Source organism: Acartia tonsa, chromosome 3 (assembly GCF_053477335.1).
Source record: "Acartia tonsa isolate MP-2025a chromosome 3, ASM5347733v1, whole genome shotgun sequence".
NCBI classification, from domain to species: Eukaryota; Metazoa; Arthropoda; class Copepoda; order Calanoida; family Acartiidae; genus Acartia; species Acartia tonsa.
In genome coordinates this window covers 52,570,764-52,593,095 of record NC_137262.1, presented here as the reverse complement: position 1 = coordinate 52,593,095, position 22,332 = coordinate 52,570,764, and the positions used below count along the sequence as shown (strand labels likewise).

General features: G+C 29.3%; 1 protein-coding gene across 5 annotated transcripts in view; it reads left to right on the top strand.

Moving 5' to 3' along the window:
* Positions 1 to 4,497: 4,497 nt before the first annotated feature.
* Positions 4,498 to 22,332, top strand: part of LOC145314564 (ATP-sensitive inward rectifier potassium channel 11-like) — a 51,797-nt gene continuing 33,962 nt past the window's right edge. For 3 of the 5 annotated variants that reach the window (XM_080154535.1, XM_080154533.1, XM_080154538.1), the window contains exons 1-2: positions 17,121 to 17,356; positions 21,038 to 21,120. In XM_080154535.1, the coding sequence (XP_080010661.1) occupies positions 17,141 to 17,356; positions 21,038 to 21,120 (299 nt within the window). In that variant the 5' untranslated portion in view covers positions 17,121 to 17,140. Of the gene's footprint in view, positions 4,552 to 9,024; positions 9,100 to 9,723; positions 9,781 to 17,120; positions 17,357 to 21,037; positions 21,121 to 22,332 lie in introns of those variants that run through there. The other 2 variants (XM_080154536.1, XM_080154537.1) reach the window with 2 other exon arrangements.

Here is a 22,332-nt window from a genome sequence, read left to right as displayed (position 1 = left end):
TATCCATGGAAGGCTGTCTATATAAATAACTAATCTATCATTTGTTTTTAAGAAAATGTTGTTCTACATACCTCAGCATTTTATCTGCATTTCTACCATCAAAATGCACACTCATAGATTAGGGATAGCTATTGTGTTTATTTTAATTGCCTTTTAGGTTGGGTATATGTTTGTATGTCCATCCGTCTGTAAGAATTATATTTACTCATTTGCTATGTCAGGAGTATGACTTGTGTGTGTGTAGATTTAATGACTAGAGCCTGTTGCTTAAGTAATGTGTCCTTTAGATTTTTCTTTTTGGGCTTGCTACTTCACTTATGAAAATAAATGTCCTTGTTAAAAAAACATTACAGTCTTATTTAAAAAAATGAGTAGCTGTACACTTATAAAGATTAAGCACAACTATATAGGTTAACCTATTATTTGAAAGGCATTATCATATTGGAAATAGATACACCCTTGCGAATAAGACTTTTTGTATTTTATAAAGACCATTCCCCATTTGCTTTAAGAACACATCTAAAATCTATTACTTTTGATAGATTTATTGAAAATAAAAATCTAAATCTAAATAGCATGAATAATTTTAGACGAAATATCATGTTTCATTGTCTTAGAAATCTTATAATTTGCTGTTGAGAAGTTTTATATTATTGTGTGAACTCTTAATTGACCGGCAGTGCGTGGGTTTGTTTTCCTCTTTAAAACCAGATGCGGCTTTCTAATTTATGGCTGTTCCCGGATTTTTTTATCATTTGAATTACAACAGATTTTATTACTAACTTAAAACCTATAAAGCTGTAATAGAACTGCTATTATTGGCTTTAGAAATTGATGTACAAATCTTTAATTCACGCGATTAACAAATTAAAGATTTAGATTATGAGCATCCAGTAAATAATTGCTACATTAGTCTGTTATTCATGTTACAAAAAAATATTGAAACATATATAAAAGGTTTCATTATTTTTTCAAATATATTAATTCTTGATTTATGACCTATGCTACTTTTGGATGCTGTCATACTTGTTATTATCATTATTACTCTACAGACATATTATCAGAATTAATGGTGTTTTAAAGAAAACGAGCAGGTTTTTACCTGGAATACAAAATCAAGCAATAATGTTTTGTTATTGGACCACTAAGTTTTTGCTAACCACTGATCTAAATAAATTCTTCATTTTATAGTAGATTCGCCAATTAAAATTTAAAAAATGGATAATTGACATACAAAGCTCACCTGTAAAAATAAACTGTACTGAATTACGACAATTTACAAATAAACAGCAGGACACAAATAAATGATTTTGTATGTACATCTTGTTTTGTCAAATAAAGTGCCAAAAATTGCCTTAAATTGGTAAACATTGTCACATGTGCACCATACATGCTGGTAAAGTTTCTATTAACAAGAATAAATATGTACATAGGAAGATTAACTTAGTAACAATGTCACATGTGCACCATACATGCTGGTAAAGTTTCTAATAACAAGAATAAATATGTACATGGGAAGGTTAACTTAGTAAACATTGTTACATGTGCGCCATACATGCTGGTAAAGTTTATATTAACAAGAATATATATGTACATGGGAAGGTTAACTTAGTAAACATTGTCACATGTGCACCATACATGCTGGTAAAGTTTCTAATAACAAGAATAAATATGTACATGGGAAGGTTAACTTAGTAAACATTGTTACATGTGCGCCATACATGCTGGTAAAGTTTATATTAACAAGAATATATATGTACATGGGAAGGTTAACTTAGTAAACATTGTCACATGTGCACCATACACGCTGGATTAAAGTAATATATATAGAGTGATAAATAGCTATGAAACCATTTTCTTTTTTCAAAGACCCCTGACGCTGCAGAAGGTTGTTTATTGATAAAAATTTTGCTTTCTCACTTAGCTGCTAGAAAGCTCATAAGCTGTCATTGGAATAAGATTTGAAGGAACTTTACTAATTAATCAAAACCACCGTATATTTTGGTATAAGGATTTGGGGGACCTTTATTATTAATTAAAGTCATGTGACCTAATGTACAAGAGTTAAAACAATTAAATCAAAAGATTTTAGTGTAAAACTATTTGTAAATAAGAGTATAAGAATAAGATATTGTTATCAACGACAAAAAATAAATGTTTTGCCTAATTTTTGTAAAAATTTAGAGCATATTTATCATTTAAAATCAATGCTATCTTTTCAAAAGTGTTTCCATTAATTTGATTGTGTTTTGTAAGCAAAACCTGTTATTTATTATTTGTATTGTGTAATTTTATTTGAATATTTAATTCAAAGATAGCAATTTTTTTTAAAAATAACCTAAGATGAATGTCAGAATTTTCTTATTAAACATAACAATGTATATATAATTAGAATAGTAAGACCTTGAAAATAAGCAAAAAATTATTATATGATAATTATCAGTAAATCTAAAAGAATTTAAACGTAATTTTTAAAAAGCTAGCTTTAAAAAATAATAATACATTTTTTATTCAAATACTATAGTACATTCTAACAAGGATGATGATATCAAGTTTAGCAACATTTAACAAATATGTCTTTCAAAAATCAGTTGATTTATTGCATGAAATATTGAAAATGTATATAGCAATTTACAGATTTTTATTATTTTCAGGAATTTAAAATAATTACATTCATTTTATAACTGTAAAAGCAGAGTATAGCATGTATAGTGTCATAAATGAGCTACAATTTGAAATAATTTACATATATTTATTGAGATGTAATATCCTTTTATAAAAGGCAAATACAGATTGATTTTAATTACAAGTTCATTAAAAAAATCCGGACTTTCTGATGGATAGACAAAGTGAATTATAGAGTAGCTTCGCTACTAAATATGACATATACACATACTACATGCGCTCTGGTTCAGTTCACATTGCTATGGACAGTTAAACTATTTAGGAAAGTTGTAAGGAAGAAAGTTATCTATCTAGTACTAAGATAAAGATTTAAAAGCCTCCTAAAAAAAGAAATATATTTTTAAAAACAAATTAAATCTATAGTGCTGTTAACTTGAACTTTAATATTGTTATTATAAAAAATGGAAATAATCTCTACTTTCCGAAATAATTGTACTCAAGACAGCTTGTAATGAAATTACTATCCAGATTTTTACGATTTTATAATTTTTTGACAACGCCAAAATTGTTTTTTTTTAATATATTAATTTTAAGATATATGCATTATCTATAAAGGACAAACACAAATACATAATAAATTTTATAGTTAGGGTATTGTTTCTAAAAATGAAAAACCCTGTATAAAACTCAGCCATTTTAGAGTCTAAGCTGTCAAATTTCTTGAGCAATGGGATTGTGTTGGTAGGTCTTTGCGAAAGTTTTATATAGTCATGTACCCTTGCTCCCTCTATTCTCTAACTTTATTCACGCTGGTAAAGTTTCTATTAACAAGAATAAATATGTACATAGGAAGGTTAACTAAGTAAACATTGTTACATGTGCCCCATGCATGCTGGTAAAGTTTCTATTAACAAGAATAAATATGTACATGGGAAGGTTAACTTAGTAAACATTGTCACATGTGCACCATACATGCTGGTAAAGTTTCTATTAACAAGAATAAATATGTACATGGGAAGGTTAACTTAGTAAACATTGCCACATGTGCACCATACATGCTGGTAAAGTTTCTATTAACAAGGATGTGTTTGTCCATTGAATCAAAATTCACCCTTGCATGATGCCTGTCTGTCTGTAGCAAATTATCTCGCGTTTTGCTGAATTGATATAGTTCTATTTTACAGCAAAGCTTCTTATAGGTCCAGGGAAGGTTTATGACCTTTATTGGGTAAAATAGCTTCTTTCTTTCAAGGGAAATTTTTGGTTCTTATTAAAATTTGAAATTCGACTTGTCTGCCCCACCCCTTTCTTTCAAGTGCCTCTAGAAACTTCTAGAAACCCCTAGTTTATAATAAATGGTAAACGAATGGTAGATGAAGTTGTATTCTTTAAAAAAGTGCATTTCAAAAAAAGAGTTTAAACAGAGCACTGTATTGGATTAAGAACTGACTAGGTTGGAGGACGACATGCGCTTATAGAGTTGCTGCGCATGTAAAAATATGAGCAAATATGTTTCTTTCCAACCAAGATTGAGCAATAAAGAGGAATAAAGTAGGAATGTTTTCTTTGCAAATGTTGGAAAAATAACATTTAGAAAGAAACTCTATCTCTTTTTTTCCCTTCTTTTTCCTTTGGCTTTTTATCTTTTTCTACATTGTTTATAATCTTAAGCATTGTTTATAATCTTAATACCTATGTGCAATATTGGATCAATGACAAAAAGTGCCAATTGATAGCATTTTAGAATAGGGTAAATAAAATCAGTAGCACAAATACTCTATAACATTTCCTTTTAAAAAAAGGATGTAAATTGATTTAATTTACATAAAAGATGTTCCTGTAAGTCTTAAAATGTCAAAAAGATTTTTTTTCAGAAAAAAAGGTTCTCCTAAAATGTCTGAGGAAATAAATGGTGCGAGTCAAAAGGTAAATTAATTGTGCATCTAATTTATTTTAAACATAATATTAAATTTACTAACAATCTATAATTGGAAACTAAGATACTTGACATTTAGTGATTTTTAATAATTGTTGGAAAATGGTAGATTGTAGACTTTCTGGCCCTTTAATATTGATATTGAAATTTTTTTTCAATTTAAGTATGTAATTAGAAAATTTAAATTTGTCCATTTTACTATCTAATCAATTAACAAAATAATGATGATTTCATTTCATTAGCAAAGCTTATTTTCAAGTTTGTTTGTATGTTTAATGATATGTAGGTCGCAATATATAAAAGATATGAAAAATGTAGATATTTTGGATTAAACCACCATTTTGTAATACCAATCTACCATTGGACAATAATTTTATCATACAAAGAAGGTAGTAAAAACATGCTTCAAATAGACGTACAAACTTTCTGGTAACGATTATAGAGTTGCTACGCTTTCTAATTCGTACCTAAATGTTATAGGAATCACTATGCAAAGTTTAAAATCGATAGGACAATTCTAACATGTCTAAATCAGATATAAGAGTTAACTGTTACGGACGGACAGACGGACCCTAAATATAAAAAAGCTTCGCTTTTAAAAAACAAGGAAAAAACTTATTCTATGACGTTGCTACACTTATAACTTATTGTCAAGATTTAGGAGTATGCCTCAGTTTACATTACTCAACAAAAGTTTCACCACATATCACAATTATATTATCTTATGAAAGTATGGTATATTTCATCCACTTTTCTTTTGCAATTTACCTTATCCTAAAACCAACCCAAGACATTTATAAAGCCTCCATGAAAAGTGCAACTAATTTTAATATTACTAATATTTTCCGAGATCTTAAGCTTCAGACAACAAAAACCTACTTCTTTATATTACATAATTATAAGTAAATGGTTGGAGTTTTGTAAATATATTTCTCGTATTCATTCGAATCCAGTGGATAGGAACCGGTTCTCATCCATACGAAAAAACTATGTCTAGCATCGTATTATATCCAGTTTTCTACGAATATAGAAATGTACAATCATAAGATTAAAACCAGTTTTTTTAGCCTGTGCCTTCGGCATCTCGGGGCTAAAAAAACTAGTTTTAATTTTATAATTGTACAATCTATATCCGCGGAAAGCCGTGTATAATACGATGAACGAAATAACTATTATTTGATTTTATATATTTTTTATTTTGACCATCTTTATACTCTCCGCTTGAGATATTTGGCATCAAATGGACAGACATCGTTGTACTTTATATTATGGAGCAAAATCATATCAAAAGTTTATTATATAAGTTTATTTCATAAACAATTTCTTATTGTTGAGGGTTACTTAAATTATCTTTTTAAGGAAATAAAGAGCAATGAACTTGTTATTTGATATATTTTTCACTCCAATTCCATACCTAATTTAATTGTTTCTGTTTACTTTTATTTTGTACTCTAAATAGTGAATTCTATTTTTGCAGAGTATGAATATTCATTTATTTTGAATGGAAAACAAGAACAAGAACAATTGGAAGCATTACAAAAATGAGGGAAAAAAAAAGATATACAGGAGAAACTATGACACAAAGGACTAGGAATAGATATAGAATATACGTGGATATTATGACAGGGGAAACATGGACATCACTTATTGGTCAGTTCGTTCATCCAGTAGGAGGAAAGGGGAAGGGATAAAATGTGTCGATAGGGGGATCATTATTTTAACTAGCTATGTTAAAGAAGAAAAAAGAGAGATAATAAGAGTTTTAAAAAAGAGGAAAAGAAAGTAAAACATATGTGCTAAAGAAATGAAAAGGAATAAATAAAAAGATAAATAAGGCAATATTGAGTTAATTAAACAGTTGCCTCGCATCTGCAAAGCTGTCAATGGCCTTATAAAAATATTACACTTTTAAATCCATAAAATTGATATGAAAAAGTAAAATTTAGTTTATTTAAGGCACGCCTTTAATATTTATTTGGCAATTTCCCTGCAACTGTCAGTGGTGCATCTATGACTCCACTAACCAATTCTTGTTTTCTTGGGTTAGGCTGAGTAAGCTAGGTGAAGTAAAGCCCAGCAGTTTTATAGTCTTGAGGGGATAGAGCTCTTAACAGAGTCAATATGAAAAATTTAAAATTAGTTTTGAATGGGGGGGGGGGGAGGGGGAGAGTTAGTGGTCTTGTGTAATATTCCTTGGTAAATTAGAGGGATCCTTCCATTTATATTTGAAATTCATATCAATTCCTGTTGAGTTTTTATCTAACGCGTAGAGGCTCTGCAACAAACACATAAATTATGATTTCGTTAAAAAAGGTTTCTTTTGCAATCGAGAAATGATCATAATTAAAAGCCCCCAAAAATTATGTATTTTCTACATTAAGAACTAATTTATTTACTTTGACTAGTTGAAAAGTTGGAGGCTTAACAGATGCACACTCAACGTTCAAAATGCCACAAAATCTTAGATTTGATTTTTTATAATAATAATTAAAGATAACCTTGAATTAAACCTTTTCTATAAAATAGAGCAACTGCTATTGAACATTTTTTATCTTTGTTTAAACCATTTTTATGCATAATTGTTATCTTTTATGATATCATCAAGGTATATCAATGTTAAAATTAAAGCTAAATAAAAACCCAGGATTTTTTTTTCAAAGTGGCTGAGATTTACAGTATTAAAAGAATTTGCAAAAGTAAAAACCTATTATTATTAGGACATATTATTGCTGATATGCAATATGCATATTATAATTGTTGAAAAAAAAAACATTATATTTAGTCCAGTAGAAGGCCTATTATCAAATTGCAAAGGTAAAAAGTACAGGAGGCGCACAAGAAAGCCTTATTTGTATAGTAGCTGCGCTCGTAAAAATGAGAAAATCCAATTTACATGGATATCTCAGATTTCAGTATTTTTTATGCAGTTTCAGTTAAGCAGGCAAACATTTATATTGTGTCAGAGTTTGGGAGTGGGGCCCTTGTATTGATTGCAGTGTGATAAAGCCTTTTTTATAATCTTAAACTCAAAATGATGTGTTGTGATTAAAATAACATAAGAATATATCATATATCACAAAAGATATTTTATTATAAACATTGGTCTAAATAATCAATGTGGTAAATTTAGTTTTTTTGTGGGTCAAAGAACTTATTTGAAGCTAGAAAAAGTCCTTCCACAGATTATGACGTCAAACGATAGAATAACCAATGAGAGGCCAGCATAAATTTTACCATTGGTATATGGCCTCTCATTGGCTGAGGGGCTTTAATCATCTTCGCCAAAGAACTCATTTTTATCTTTTCCAGAAATATTGGAGGATTTTAAATTCTCAAAGCTCCTCTCAAAATCATTTTTCCTGTGAATTAGAAAATTTTATTAAATACATTCCTTTTTCAATTCATGGGCCTTGCCGTTTAAAGTGTGAAATAAAAGATTTAATGGGTTTTTAATTGATTGTGAATAGTTTATTTTAGTTGATGTATTACATCTAATACTGTTGCATGAATTTATATTAAAAGTGATCATTTAAATAAACATTAATGTTGTCATTTTGTAATAAAGATAAGTCAGTGAAAAGGCTTTTAAAAAAAGTTTTGATTAATAAAAAATTTCTTTTTTTATTATTATGTACTAATGGATTTATTATTACTTGGATCTTACACCAGATTATCCTATACTCCTATAACTTTTAGCGGCCTAAAATAACAATACACCCCCCCCCCCTCTTTACCCCATAACCTCCCCTCCTACTGGATAAACGAACTTACCAATAAATGACAGGGAAATTAGCAATCCTATAATTCCCCCATCATAATATCCACCTATATTCTACATCCAATTAACACAAAACATACCAGTGTGTATTCACATCCGCTAATTATCGCATATACTAAGAGATTCTAAATATCAAAAAGACACAATAGGTATTAGCATGTGATGACTAATTATAAGATAAAAGCAAAAAGGAAGATGGAGATTGTGATATTGTGTTTATAAGTTCTGGTGATAAATACTAACCTAACGTTAACATAATAACCATTATAATAATAAATAACACATTTCTTTGTACTATTTTAATTTTTTCCCTTGTTTTTTTTATTTCACTGTATCAAGGGATCAGGATTCTAAAAATTTACATTTTTTGTTTTTATCCTTATTATCCACTTTCCCTTGGTTACACCCCAAAAACAATTTTACCCAGCAGAATTTTAAATATGTGTTTTGTATTATCCAAGGATAATAAGGGATAAAACAATGGACTATAGATTTCTTGTAAACCCCTAATTAGGATAAACAAAATTACCCTCCCATAATTTATTTAAAAGTTTGGACACTTAATTTTAGTAAAATTTTGTTCCATTATAGTTTACAGTCCAATGTCTCTATCTATCCTATTATTAACACTCTTTCCCTAACATATTTGTCCCAGGCTTGTGTGACAGTCCATGTTTTGTTTCAGGAAACTAAAAATCCGTTCACACGAACAGAAACAGTCATGTCCGTGGATACTAACATCCTTAAACAACAGGAATCGGTAGGTGGATTCATAATCAGAGCTGGATCTTTAAATCATTTTAGTAGTGAGCCAGATCGGGGTGAGCCGAATTTCAGCCAATCACAGCGCGGCATTTCATAAAATGCTGTGCTCTCATTGATGGAAAGTTGGCTCACTACGATCTGGCTCACCACTAAAATGATTTAAAGATCCAGCTCAGGAATAGGGGAGGAGGTACATGAGCTTTAACCCATCTATCATAATTTTTTTAGACAACGACCTTTGAGTCTTAAAGGTCCAATATAATCTAATGATTTTTAAGGTCAAGTAATTACTCCCTTATCCCTGATTTCAAAGTTCCTGGATTTTTATTTTGTCCTAATAATCATTTTGTGAAGTTAGAGTTCAAGTCGTTATTAAAAATTTTTGATCTCAATTATTTTATAATGCAAGCAAAAACCGAAAATTCAACCAAAGTTGTCGTCTATTTTCAAAATTAGCCTTCATAAATATGAAACGATATTAAACTTACTTAAAGTGAAATATATATCTTTGTGTTGTCTTTATATTTAAATTAAAACTACTAACTTAGATTCATTAAAAATTAAATATTTAATTATTGCTTTTATAATATTTAATATGTTTAGTAATAATTAATTTTAGGCTGTTGAGAAGGTTGGCTTCATTGCAAAATACGACAGCCAGGGAAATATTAATGAGGTAAGATTTTGTCTCAAATCAATAATGGGGATCACAGCTACTCTATATTATTTGTGATTAATATCATAGACATTGAAACTTTATGTTACCTACTAGTAAATAGTTTGTAAGGTGTAAGTTCTACCCTAACAGTATATCTAAATATCTGTCATTAGCAAAGTATCTTACTAACCGATAGATCGATATGGTTCTCCTTTAATGCAAAGAAGATTCTTTCAGATTCAGGGGAGGGAGGTTAATATCTTTTTTTCTCGAGGAGGGTACCTTCACCATACCAAATGCCCTAAAAATACTTTGAAATTTTTTTATTTTATATTATATTTTATTAAATTTTTTTTATATACAAAATTAAAGTCGATTATTTATCAGCTGGACAATGAAATATTGAACTATGAAACTTTAAAGCTATCTCATAAGTATTAAAACAGTTTTTAAATATCTTGCATATACAACATATGTATGGTATATTATACAGTGTGTTTTTTTTATGAGAACTTTTTTGAAAGCAATTTTACCCGACTTATAGTTATCAGAATTTAATGATTAATGGCTTATTTTCTTCGTTTTTTATAACCATTTATAGAACATCCAAAAAAATTTCAGTTTTCATTTTAAAAGTACAGTAAAATCAAAAATTCAAAACTTAGGTGTCAACATCTAAAAATGGTTTTAGCGCATTTTTCTTAAGCTCAAATCTTCTACCCTTTGCAAGAAAAAAATTGGATTTTCAGTAGTCGACTTTGGGGGGCCAGTACTCCCTCCCTGGTAAAGATATGGCCTTCAAACTTTGATATGTTCTATTACATGTCCCCAAAAGTATCCGTATTAATTTTTAATTCTGTATCTCAACTTTGAAGCGTTTTGCAGCCATTCTTGCAAAGGGTAGAAGATTTGAACATGAGAAAAATGCGCTAAAACCATTTTTAGATGTTGACACCTAGGTTTTGAATTTTTGATTTTACTGTACTTTTAAAATGAAAACTGAAATATTTTTTTGATGTTCTATAAATGTTTATAAAAAACGAAGAAAATATGCCATTAATCATTACATTCTGATAACTATAAGTGGGGTAAAATTGCTTTCAAAAAAGTTCTCATATAAAAACACACACTGTATAACCATTTTGAGCTCACTTTTAACATTTCTAATTGTCACGTTATGGAAAAATACACCGCTATTACAATTAGATTTAAACGCACAGCAGAGAACCCACGGCATTTGGTAGTGTTAGATCTAATAGAATCATAGGCATAGAAAATGAAAATTCATCCAAAGTTGAACCACTATGAGCAAATGAAATCGCTTATGTGTGCAATTCTCTTGTAAAGCAGTATTTTTTAAAACATTTCACAAAAAAGAGTTTTTAAATTTTCTACAAAGAAGGCATCTTAACTTTTTTGCTTTTTATTTAGAATAGCTAGCCGGTGCTTTTAGTAATTAATAGATGTAAAATTTTCCAGAGAATTCACATATGCAATCAGTTTTTTTTTGTAGACCTCTTATTTTTGAAGTAATTTAAGTTTTTTTAAAAAATAATTAAGTCGGTTTTAAGGTACTAAAACGCAACAAAATAAAAGAAGAAAATTGCCAGTATGAACAAAAATAGTAAGATCTTTAATTTGACACCTTACTTTTAAAATTCTGTTGAGTAATTATTGAAAAAATCTATTTTTTTAACCTCGGTTTAATAAAAACTTTAAACCTAAATATTTTCTCAAACAGACATACAAAGTATGGGTTCATATATACCTTTAGAATCAGAAAAATATTACAAATCCATTCTAAGCAAAATTGAAAAAAGTAAAAACTTAAAAAAATAAAAATGGCCTAAAATATTATATTTTTACAGGCAACACTTAATTGTAACTATTATACTAACCAATCAAAAATCTCAAAAATTGACAAATCAAGAAGCTTCACCTCAAAACTTAACCAATAGAATTGACAAAAAAAGGATAATGTTCATACAATATATACAATAGATACTACAATAAAAATAGTGATACTTACATAACATGTAAAGAATGAAAAATTATGAACAAATATGCTTCAGTCTGTTTATAAACTTCAAAACAATGCAGTTAAAAATGCATTATTGTTTCTTGTGTATAAAAAATATCTGTTACAGTGTATGTACATTTGTTTAGGTTTTGTTCAGGTTTTGTTCAAGTCAACCCTTTAAAGCCGAAAATTATGATTCTTAAAATAAACTTATATTTTTTTATTATAATTTTTTAAAACTTTTTCAATTTTGCTTAGAATGGATTCGTAATATTTTTCCCATATTTTTTATGTCTGTTTGAGAAAATATTTAAGTTTAAAGTTTTTATTAAACCGAGGTTAAAAAAATAGATTTTTTCAATAATTACTCAACAGAATTTTAAAAGTAAGGTGTCAAATTAAAGATCTTACTATTTTTGTTCATACTGGCAATTTTCTTCTTTTATTTTGTTGTGTTTTAGTACCTTAAAACCGACTTAATTATTTAAAAAAAAAAACTTAAATTACTTCAAAAATAAGAGGTCTACAAAAAAAAACTGATTGCATATCTGAATTCTCTGGAAAATTTTACATCTATTACTTACTAAAAGCACCGGCTAGCTATTCTAAATAAAAAGCAAAAAAGTTAAGACGCCTTCTTTAGATGGATTTAAAATTAAATGTTTCTTAAATAACATGTTACTGTTTCTGTAATTGAACATGACTAAATCTCTGGGTACGCTAACACGCACATAGGGCCAGTTTTTGCCCTACATGTTGTTGTCCAAAATGTGTCATCATGCGACATTTAACAAGGACGACCAACTCAAAGAAAATTTAAACAGTTTAAAAGTTTTACAATAAACTAGCCACTTATATTTTATCAATTAAATATAAGAAAGAATTCATAACCTCTAGGAGGCCAGAATATTTTAACAGTATCTGCAGTATCTTTAATTGCACAATCCTTGTCTACAAGTCTGAACTGTGCAAGGTTATGAGTTACCAAAGGGTCCCCCTGCTCTCTAAATCTTCACATATCAGCACCAGTGACCATTTTTAACGTCTTTAGCTATGATGCATTTTTGTTCCGAGATTCGAACCCATTAGTGAAACCTTTCCACCCCTTTCACCCAATCCCCTCTCATCCTACTGGAGAAAAGTAATGACCAATAAATGAGGACTAAAAGTAACAACCGAAATTAACTAAAAATTTCCTCTATTTTAATATGAACGATAATTAAATATATACAATAATCAACTATTATGGATTAATTTGGTGAGACCTTGCATAAACTATCTTGATCTTAACAGTAGTTTTGCTCCGAACGTTATTTGTCACTTTTGAGTATAATTTTTCACGTAGATAAAGTCATTTTGTACTCATTTAGAACAACCACATTTTGATTGTTTTATTTTATCTTTATATTTTATTAGGTGAAATTTAAATATCAGATGTTGATTAAATGATCCACTGTAAAAAAAAATCTTCACGTTATCAGCAAAGCATCTATTTAATAAAATCTACATATTTGACATCTTGTATTTAAGTAATTTTGGGATAGATTTATATAGAATTTTTGTTCATGCTTCTAGATAATGTTGAATATTGAATGCCCTACTTCTCTATATTTGTCAATGTTCGTTTGTCTAATTTTATGATTTGTAAAACTTCGCTTTATGGCTGTTGTAATCTTATTTAGGTCTTAAAGTTTCATCCTATAATATAAAGTAGTAAGTTTTTTTGTATGAATCTTAAGATCTCGGAAAATGCTCGTCGAAATTGGTTGTACTTTTCTAATTATCTTGGGAGGGTTTTAAGCTTTTTCTGTCCTCCCCTAGAGGATAGAGGCAAAGCAATTTTTTTTATTCAAATTGTATTAATTTTTTACAGTTTATGCAAATGAAGATGAAATAATCTTATAAACGATACCATTAAAAGTCATAAAAATGCCAATATATGTAAAAGAATAAAGAAGATAAAATTAACTTTAATCTCTAATTTATGTACAGCTAACATGAAGTGAAAATAGGATGTATGTATGGGTGACTGTCCAGAGATAGAGAGAGGGGGCAATAGGCTGTTTATGACAAGAGTCCCCAAAGTTTTATAATAACGATTTTTCGTTGGTTTAACAACTTTGGAACTTTAGTGAATTTTGATTGTTTGGTTAATTAAGTTTAGTGTTCAAGCGTTTCAAACACTTATTTTAATCTAAAGATGGGGTAATTAGGTATGTACATTAGTTTATCGGCCATTGTCTCATCTCTTTAGATCTTTATTAAAGTATAGAATGTTATAACAGATAACTTATCTATTAAACTACTATAATCTATAAAATTAAAACAAATTATTGCAGAATTTAACTTAATTCCTTTGCACACATATAGGCGTTAACAAATACATTAAATGAATAGAAGTATTTTACTTGTGATAAAATGCCAGATTTTATACTACCCATGGTAAGTTCAGTAAAAACAAGGATGACATCATCCATAAAAGCGAAGCTCTGAAACGGTAGGACAAACTAAATTGTAAGTAAACTTGTTGAAAAATAAATACAGGATAATGTTTAGGAATCAGCATGCAAAGTTTGAACTCGATAGGACGATTTTAATTGTTTAAATCAACGAAAGAGCTAATCGTTCCAGACGGACGGACGTATGGACGGACGGACAAACCCTAATTATAGAAAATTTTAAAAATATGACAAAATCCAAGAAATTATTATCAAAAAAATCAGATAAAAAGGATAATGGTATCATATAAATAATCGTTAAATAATAAGTGTTTTTAAATAAAATTTCTGGTAATGATTATAGAGTTGCTACTTGAGTGAAAAATCTTCATTGCAAGTTTAAAATCGATAGGGCAATTCTTAATTCTTCGTTACGGACGGACCTTTTAAAAAGGATGACAAAAATAAAAAAGTAACGAATTACTCTTCTACTACATAAACCAACTGTCTCCTATAGCATTACTATTAGACCGACGGACTAAGTAAGATATCAGTAGATGCTCATTCTCAATAGTTTTTACCTAAACTAACTCTAATATCAGTAGATTATCATAAATGAGTAATACAAAAGATATGGAATGCATAAAAGATTGATATAACTTTTATTATTTTGATAAGCTCACAAAAAATCTTTAAACTCTTTTTTAAAAAACTTTTATCAAATATTTCTCTCCCTCTCCCTAACTCCCAGGGATCTAAAGGGATAAGATAATAGCTGATAAAAAGATGTACATCCCCAATGATGATACACAAAATTACACATTCTGTTGATTTAAATTAGTGGTTGAAATGTTTGAACACTCAACTTAATTTACGAACCAATCAAAATTCCTTAAAGTCTCCAAAGTTGTTAAGCTCACAAATAAGATAAAGTTATTATAAAACTTTGGGGACAGGTGTGAAAAACAGCCCATTGTCCCCTCTCTCTCTCTCTCTGCTAATACAAATCTAATCAAATTTTACGTTTTAATGCAATTTTACAAGATTTAAGGGTAGATATTGTGTAAGGTGTGCAATGGGGGGATAAGAAGGGGGGGCGGGGGGGGGGGGGGGGGAAATGGTCAAATTATATGATGGTTGGTATTAGCGACTTAAGATGCATGTTATTGTTCAATGGCAACACATTGGAAATAATATACATGGATGTAATCTATTAATTTGTAGAATACTTTCGACAACAAGCTTTATGAGTTTCAAATATATTAGAAATGTTTACTTTTCATTGGGTAGGCGTTTTAAAATTACAGTAAAATATAATTCTTTTTTTAGATTTTTCGTCTTAAATTTATCTTTAAATTACCCTCATGTTTTTGTTTGTCCATTCAGATCTAGCAAAATGCTTAAACTATTAAAGTAATAATGATCCATTAGTGCTTTAAGCTGTTTTATTCTAACTAAGTATTAAATAATAATTGGTATTATTTAGACAATTTATGTTCACCTCCCTCCCTTTTATAATACAGAGGCGAGGCCGATAGTAAAATGTAAGCGGCAAACTTTGAAACAAATATCCTTTATAGAAACAAAATGTTATATCCCTAATTATTATGTGAAATGGCAACATTAAGATGGTACAAATTACATATATTATTGAAACTGCGACTTACTTACTTAACAAGCGAGGTGTTTTTTCAAAATCTAAAATGAAAAAAATTAATTAGCAGAGCTTAAAGATAAAATCATCATTTAGTATAGTATGATGACTATAGGGCTAGGTCAATTAAATAAATATTTTTTGAGATTTTCTATGTATTATTTTTGCTTATAACATTTTACTGTATTTTTTTTACTTATCTTGTACTTGCTGAACCTTGTCTTTGTTTACTAGCTTTATGTTTCTTAATTGTTTACATACTAGCAACTACACCCCTAGCATCTAGGGGTTCTTTATTAAAAGGGAGCTAGAAAAATAACTTAAAATCATCCCAAGACTTAAGTCTAAAAATATATCCTAAAACTATCACAGCCCCAATGTGAAGTTGACCCAGTCGGTTCAATAACTATTGATATCTCATGCTTCAAACAATAAACTCTTACTACTTTGTATAGTAGACTAAATTGCTGTTTTGTATTGACATACAACTTGCACCCCCTATGTATTTCACACATATACATTATACACTGGTTCTAACATTAATATTCTACCATACAGCGTGATATTATTGTAAAACTTACATTAAAACTAGACTCCAACTACATTGTTAAACTAGTATAAATTCATGGCCATAGAACCAACCTATATAGTAATTCTTCAGTTAGAAATAAGAATTACCCCCGTGTAAAAGTGGTTTATGTGTTAAGTGAATCAACACACATAAGCAATATTTAAGACAATTGTCTAGTTCGGTTTTGTTAATATATCAGTGACCACATTAATCTAATTTAATATTTAATTTCTGAATACCACAAAAGTTGTTAAGCTGTATAACATGATTTAATGGTTATTTAATATTTATATTTAAGTGTTTTATTCATTTTGAAACAAAGTAGTTGTGAAAAATTTAAAATTGTTACTTAAAATACCTATTTGTTTACAGTGAGAAAGGCTAAAAATTAATATCATTAGTGGATTTAATTATTGGTTGAAAAGTTTAGACAACGCTTGTTTAAACCAACCAATTAACAAAAATTAAAAGTACCCTTGTAAACCAGAGTTTTTGAGTCAATCAATGTTATTAAAACACTGGATACCAGAATAATTGCAAATGCCCTTTCCTCACTGGTGTTTTATTTTTATTTTAATAGAATTTCCGTAAAATTAAAGTTATCTTTTTTTCATCAATTTTGCTTTCTGATATATTTTAAATGAAAATAAATTTCTAGCCTTTAACTTTAAGATTCTGAAGTGTTGGAATCCAAAATGGATTGTGACAAATGTACAGACTTATCTAACAGACACTATAACAAACACAGAAAGAACACAGTGAAGCAAAGCAGCCATACAAGTCATAATAAATGTAGCCAAAATAATAATAATGAAGTTAAGCCAAAAAATGCTAGAAAATGGAGCCATTCAGATTTACATTTTGGCATTAATTTGATTTATGAAACCCCTCTGCCACAATCTGATAATGAGGTAATATAGCCCTTCGGGGCTTTCCCTAACCATTTAAAATACATATTAAACTGAAAATTAAAAAGATTCTCTTTTGAACTTCGATCCTTTCAATTCTATCAACCTTCTATACATAGGAAAAGCTACATAGGAAGCTACATAGGAAGCTTTACAGAGTGTCTAAAAAAATCAGCCATGTGACGTCATAAAAATGAGGAATGAGAGGAGAAGTGGTAAAGTAAACCCCTAAAAAGAGATAGATAATCCCTCATTTATATGACGTTACATGGCTGATTTTTTGAGACACTTAGTAAAGATTCTTACATAGAAGTAAGATTTTGACATTTTAACAGCATGCTGAATCGTTGAAGACATGTCAGCAAACTTGCAAATACTCAATTTTATAAAAAGTCTCCAAAATTTTGAAGAATATAAAATTTATCTACAAAACTTAAATTTACACTTAAACTTAAATACAATCCCTCCCTAAAAATTGTAGCTTATACATTCAAACTAATGGATACCAACAACTGATAGAGAAGCTTTATTTCTATAAACATTCTTACTACTTAAATTTATTTTAGATTTATATGACCGATAAATAAAACAAGCGTTTAGGTAATTAATGTGCACTTTACGTCTAACCATCTAACAGTTTTACTGCTAAAATATTCCACAACACAAATTCATTATTAAATTTTAGACGTTCTAGTGATAATGATCATTTTAATAACAAGATATTTGATGTAGTACAGTTAGCCCATAATAATTGAGGGTCAATGGCTTCGCAGGGTCGATGAGTATTGATTTAAGCAATTTAGATCCTTCGTTGATTTCTTATTCAAATTGTAGAACGCCATGAAACGGACAATAAACAAGAAAAACATTTGTCCTTTCAATACGAACCTCGTAAAAGTTTCAAACTATGACGTCAGAAAAAAATAACAATTAACCAATGAGAATCCAGTATTTACTGTAATTTATCAATGGTAAAATATATAGCGGTCTCTCATTGGTTAATTATTAATTTTTTCTGACGTCATAGTCAGACAATTTTACTGTGTTCTTTCAATACACTTTTATATTAGAGATAATGATTATTGAGGAGACTAAGTTTTTCTCCCCATGCAATGGTAAATTTAAAGGTTCTGAAATGACTTTTTTTGGATTAGAAACTAGAAAGCACCATTTTCAATGTTTTTTAATTTTAGGTTTAGAATATTTTTAAACATATTTAGTTGTCTCAAATCTTCTTGATGATTTTATTTGATGTTTTTTTTAAAACTTAAAGTAAAGCCAATTAAATGTTCAGGGAAATTAAAAAAGAGTAATTTTGTTAGGGCAAAGGGAAACATTAAAGAGGTAAATTTAGAAAAATGGAAGTTTATTAATCTTCTTCCAAATTTCTTTTATACGGAATTTATTTTTGACGCTCACCGTTTTCGTATGCTTATCAAAGTTCTCAAAGTGCAATTCATCCATTGGTATACATGAATTAGCTTTAAAGATAATTTTAGGCAGAGCTATAAATTTGAAGCCACATTGAAGCATTAAGCTAAAAGTTTTATAATAAAACATAGAAATTCATGCGTTTATTTTTAACACATACTGATTAACCGACAGACTGGCCAAAACTTTACATGTTTAGAGTACACTACACTACTTCAAATAAATTGAGAATGTAGCAAATTTATTTGTAAAGAAAAGTTTGATAATATATAAAGTTTTTCTCAATGAAGAAATGAAATGTGATTGAAAGAAAATTATCATTTCAAAGTGAAAATATGTGGGAGTGTTTATTCATGGCTACTAAAATTCATAAAGTTTAAAATGAAAATCATTCTACATATTGATATAATTCAAAACTAAAATATAATAACATTTGTAATGTTTAACAAGAACGTTAAAAATTTCTTTTTGGGGGAAGTTAAACTCCATTCCTTTGGTGCGCGAAATATGTCATATTTTTTTTCATAAGTACATAATATTTTTTTTGCAGGAGTTGTAGGTATATGCATTGTATATTTATCCGAGGGGAGGGTAGATGAAGTACCACCCCCAAACCCCAACCCTTCACTTCTTCCAAGCTCTTACAGTTTTTATTTAATTTGTGACTTTCAATAAGTAAACAAGGAAATTGTTTGATTTCTATTTCATTATTACAAAAATACCCTTTCTGTATATTTACTTACTGATTTTTAGTTACTTTTGGTAAACGACAAAATTTATTCTATGAAATATTTTTAGTAGCGAAGGTACTCTACAATTCACTTCACAATGCGTCCGTCCGTCCGTTTGTCCTTCTGTCCGTAGGTAACACTATGGGGGAAAAGTGATTTTCTCGACTCCTAATTAAAATAGACAGCTGAAATTTTTAGGGATTATAAAAGTTTACATTATACATATTTGAACCAAGTTTCATCAAGACTTGCCCAATAACTGGGGTGCTAGATCGATTCCTAGATTTTCAAGTTTTCGTGGGTTTTCCAACTCTTTTTCGAGATAGAGGGCTTACATTTTTAGGGATTAATCAAGTTCACTTTTAACATATTTTCACCAAGTTGCATCTAGAATTGTATAGATTCCTCGATTTTTAGGTTTTCGTGATTTTCTCGATTTCTATTTGAGATTGACGGCTGAAATTTTCCGGGGTTCAGGAATAAGTTCACATTCTACATATTCCATGGAGTTTCATTGAGATATGTATAGTAATTGCGGTGCTAGATTGATAGGAAAAGAAAATATCAAAAGTCTGACGTAGAATAAATTTTCGTCATTTTTGGTTGCTAACATGGGCATTATTTATTGGTCAGTTCGTTCATCCAGTAGGAAGGGAGGGGATGGGGTAAAGTGTGTGGAAGGGGTGGATTCGTTATTTTAGCTAGCTATGGGTTTCACTTTTTAAGAGAAAATCTGGCACGCTTCTAGAAATGTGCAACCAGTCAAAAACAATCTGAATTGAAAAATAATATAATAAATCTCATCTTCATTTATCATTATCTACAACAAACACAATTTTCTCAAGTATTTCTTCATTTTCTGATCACTCTTAAGTTTTGTTGTAATTCAATAATTCATTATCCAGTATGGCTTTGAACCAATTGATATCCGTTAGATAAAAACCGATTTTCTACGATTGATATAATAAAAATCGGTATTATCCTCTTAGAAATTTTTTTTCAATATTAAAAATTTGAGTACCCCCCCCCCCCCCCCCGACAACGAGCTATGAACTCTGGCTGCAGCGCTCGGCTCCCTAGCAGCGCTCGGCCCCCTTGCCTGCCTAGCTGCAGCGCTCGGCTCCCTAGCCTAAAACCTAACCTAACCTAAAATAGTTGTTCGTTGGTAGTGGGGGGGGGGGGGGGTACAAAATTGAAAAAAATTGAAGAAAAAAATTTCTAAGAGGATAACGCCTGAAAATCATAATATTAATACTAGTTTTGTTAGTCCGGAAATTCGACCCCTTGGGGCTATCAAATTGGGTTTAATCTTATATTTTTCATTTTAATATTCGCAGAAAGCTGTCTATAATGCAATGCGATAAATAACTATAATTTACCTAAGGCTGGTGAATTTGTTTAATCCAATCTTTTCCAATAAATACAACACTTAAAGTTTTTTCTTGCAAAGAAGTAGTCCTCTTAAAGCTTTTGGTTTAGCAGATGCTAAGTTTATAGAAATACTAATTATTGTTTACTTTAGGTCGCGGATGACTCAGCCCAATTTGCCTCGCAGAGTTTCTTTGGTAGACCCTTTGGATCATATGCTGCCACACAGAATAACAAGTAAGCTAAATATAAAGAAATATAGGTAGATAGTAATGTATAAGGATAGACAGATAGGTAGACAACAGCGATCATTTGGTTCAGCAGTTTCCCTTAATAACGCAATTTGACAACAACAAAAATTTTCGAAGAAAATAAAGGATATAATTTTTATGCTTTTTTTGCAAAAAATTTTCTCTCTCGATAATTGAAGATAAAGAAATAGGTTTTGGTGAAATCAACTTGTTGTAAGCTCCTTCTCAAAATTACAAGTATAAATATGATTATGCATACATAGATAGATTTTTGTTGTATAATGTAGTTTTTTGTTCCTGCATATCTAAAATTAACAAAAAATTTCTCTCCATCCCCCATTACATTAAGAGGCGATTAGAATCAAGTCAAATGTACTTAACACCATAAAACACAAATATAAACAATATAAGTGTGGAAAATTTTCTAATAAGCCAGTTTTATTATTTGTTGTGTTTGGCTGGTGTTGTAATAGTTCCGAGACTTGGTATAATGTAATTTAACTGTGGGAGATTTCCTTAGAATAAAATATTTAGAAAATATACTAGGTACTTTGCTTTTACCAAAGAATAATGGAAGTGTTATAATAGTTCGGAGACTTTGTGTAATGTAATTTAACAGTGGGAGATTTCCCTTAGAATAAAGTATTTAGAAAACATTCTAGGTACATAGTTTTAGCAAAGAATAATGGAGAGTGTTATAATAGTTCGGAGACTTGGTGCAATATAATTTAACTGTTGGGGATTTACTTAGAATAAAGCAATAGAAAATGTACTAGGTACATAATTTTAGCAAAGAATAATGGAGAGTGTTATAATACTTCGGAGACTTGTTGTTATGTAATTTAACTGTGCGAGATTTCCCTTAGAATAAAGTATTTAGAAAATATACAAGGTACATAGTTTTAACAAAGAATAATGGAGAGTGTTATAATAGTTCCGAGACTTGGTGTAATGTAATTTAACTGTGGGAGATTTCCCTTAGAATAAAATATATAGAAAACATTCTAGGTACATAGTTTTAGCAAAGAATAATGGAGAATGTTATAATAGTAGGGAGACTTTGTGTAATGTAATTTAACTGAAGGAGATTTACTTAGAATAAAATATCTAGAAAATATACTAGTTACTTGTTTTTAGCAAAGAATAATGGAGAATGTTATAATAGTAGGGAGACTTGGTGTAATGTTATTTAACTTAA